The sequence below is a fragment of the Galeopterus variegatus genome, unplaced genomic scaffold (assembly GCF_000696425.1).
Source record: "Galeopterus variegatus unplaced genomic scaffold, G_variegatus-3.0.2 Scaffold8403, whole genome shotgun sequence".
NCBI lineage: Eukaryota > Metazoa > Chordata > Mammalia > Dermoptera > Cynocephalidae > Galeopterus > Galeopterus variegatus.
Window position 1 is genome coordinate 45,484 of NW_007734514.1, and position 1,389 is coordinate 46,872.

Consider the following 1,389-nt stretch of genomic DNA (forward strand, 5'->3'; position numbering starts at 1 on the left):
TATCAGAAAGAGCAGAAAGCCAAATAAAGTAAGATACTTAAATTATATAAAGAAGTTGATGTCAAAGAAATGGAAACTACAGGAAATAAGTGGAAGGAGCAAGTTCTATTTCCACAATATGACCAAAGAGTCACAATTTCCGGCTCCAAGGTTTTGAGCACTGGAGTCATGGTCACTTCTTCAGCTGCAGTATAATTGTTTTTTCTTTTTCTTTTTTATGGTTTCCCTCCCAAAGATTTTTTCAGAACCCTCTTCATGTCTTTATTCCTCAGGCTGTAGATGAAGGGGTTCAGCATGGGTGTGACTACCATGTACATCACTGACGCTGCAGCACTCGATTGTGAATTGTGTGTAGCAGCAGAACTAAGGTACACTCCTAGGCTTGTACCATAAAATAAGGAGACAACTGAGAGGTGAGATGCACAGGTGGAAAATGCTTTATACTTCCCTTGAGCTGATGACATTCCCTTAATGGAGGAAACTATCTTAGAATAAGAGTAAAGGATACCAGCAAGGGGACAACCTGCCAGCAGACCTGCTGCAAAATATATGACCATGTCATTAAGAAAGGTATCAGAACAGGCACGGTGGACCACCTGATTAAGTTCACAGAAAAAGTGGGGGATTTCTACATGTGTACAGAATGACAGCCGCAACACCATTAAGCTTTGTAACAGGGAATGAAGGACACTGGTGATGGTAGATACCAGAACGAGCAACCCACAGAGCTGGGGGTTCATTATGACCATGTAATGCAGGGGGTGACAGATGGCCACAAATCGGTCATAAGCCATCACGCTCAGGAGAAGGTCATCTAACCCTGCAAAAAGCAATAAAAAGTACATCTGGGAAATGCAGCCTGCATATGTAATGACTTTGCTCTGAGTCCGGATGTTCACCAGCATTTTGGGGATGCTTGCAGAGGTGAAACAGATGTCCACGAAGGACAGGTTGGAGAGAAAGAAGTACATGGGAGTGTGGAGGCGGGAATCTGAGATGATGGCCAGGATGATGAGCAGATTTCCAAACACAGTGATCAGGTACATGGACAGGAACAGTCCAAATAAGAGGGGCTGCAATTCTGGTGTCTCTGAAAATCCCAGAAGAAGAAATTCTGAAATTCGTGTATCATTTCCGGGTTCCATGGGGTTGACATGACTACCAGAGAAAAGAAAAATAGCGTGACTAATTTCCACACAGAAGGGTATTACTCACTTAATTGAAATGCCAAAATTTATATTTTGTGATAAAAAAATTAGTTTATGTATTTTGTGTATGTATCTTGTCCTCTTTCGAAGATTCCTCTGTTCCATTTCTAATTATTTATTCTGGTCCACCCTCAGCCACCTTCTGATGAGGTTATTTTCCTACAGTTTATGGAGAAATTCT

The 1,389-nt window shown here is 41.7% G+C and overlaps 1 protein-coding gene across 1 annotated transcript; it reads right to left on the reverse strand.

The window, feature by feature from the left end:
- Positions 1-215: 215 nt before the first annotated feature.
- On the reverse strand, positions 216-1,046 carry LOC103608419 (olfactory receptor 7A10-like). Its single transcript, XM_008592852.1, has 2 exons — positions 692-1,046; positions 216-406 (listed from the first exon to the last, which is right to left on the reverse strand). Exons 1-2 carry the CDS (start codon positions 1,044-1,046, stop codon positions 216-218), a joined length of 546 nt encoding a protein of 181 aa, XP_008591074.1.
- Between the last annotated feature and the right edge of the window lie 343 nt (positions 1,047-1,389).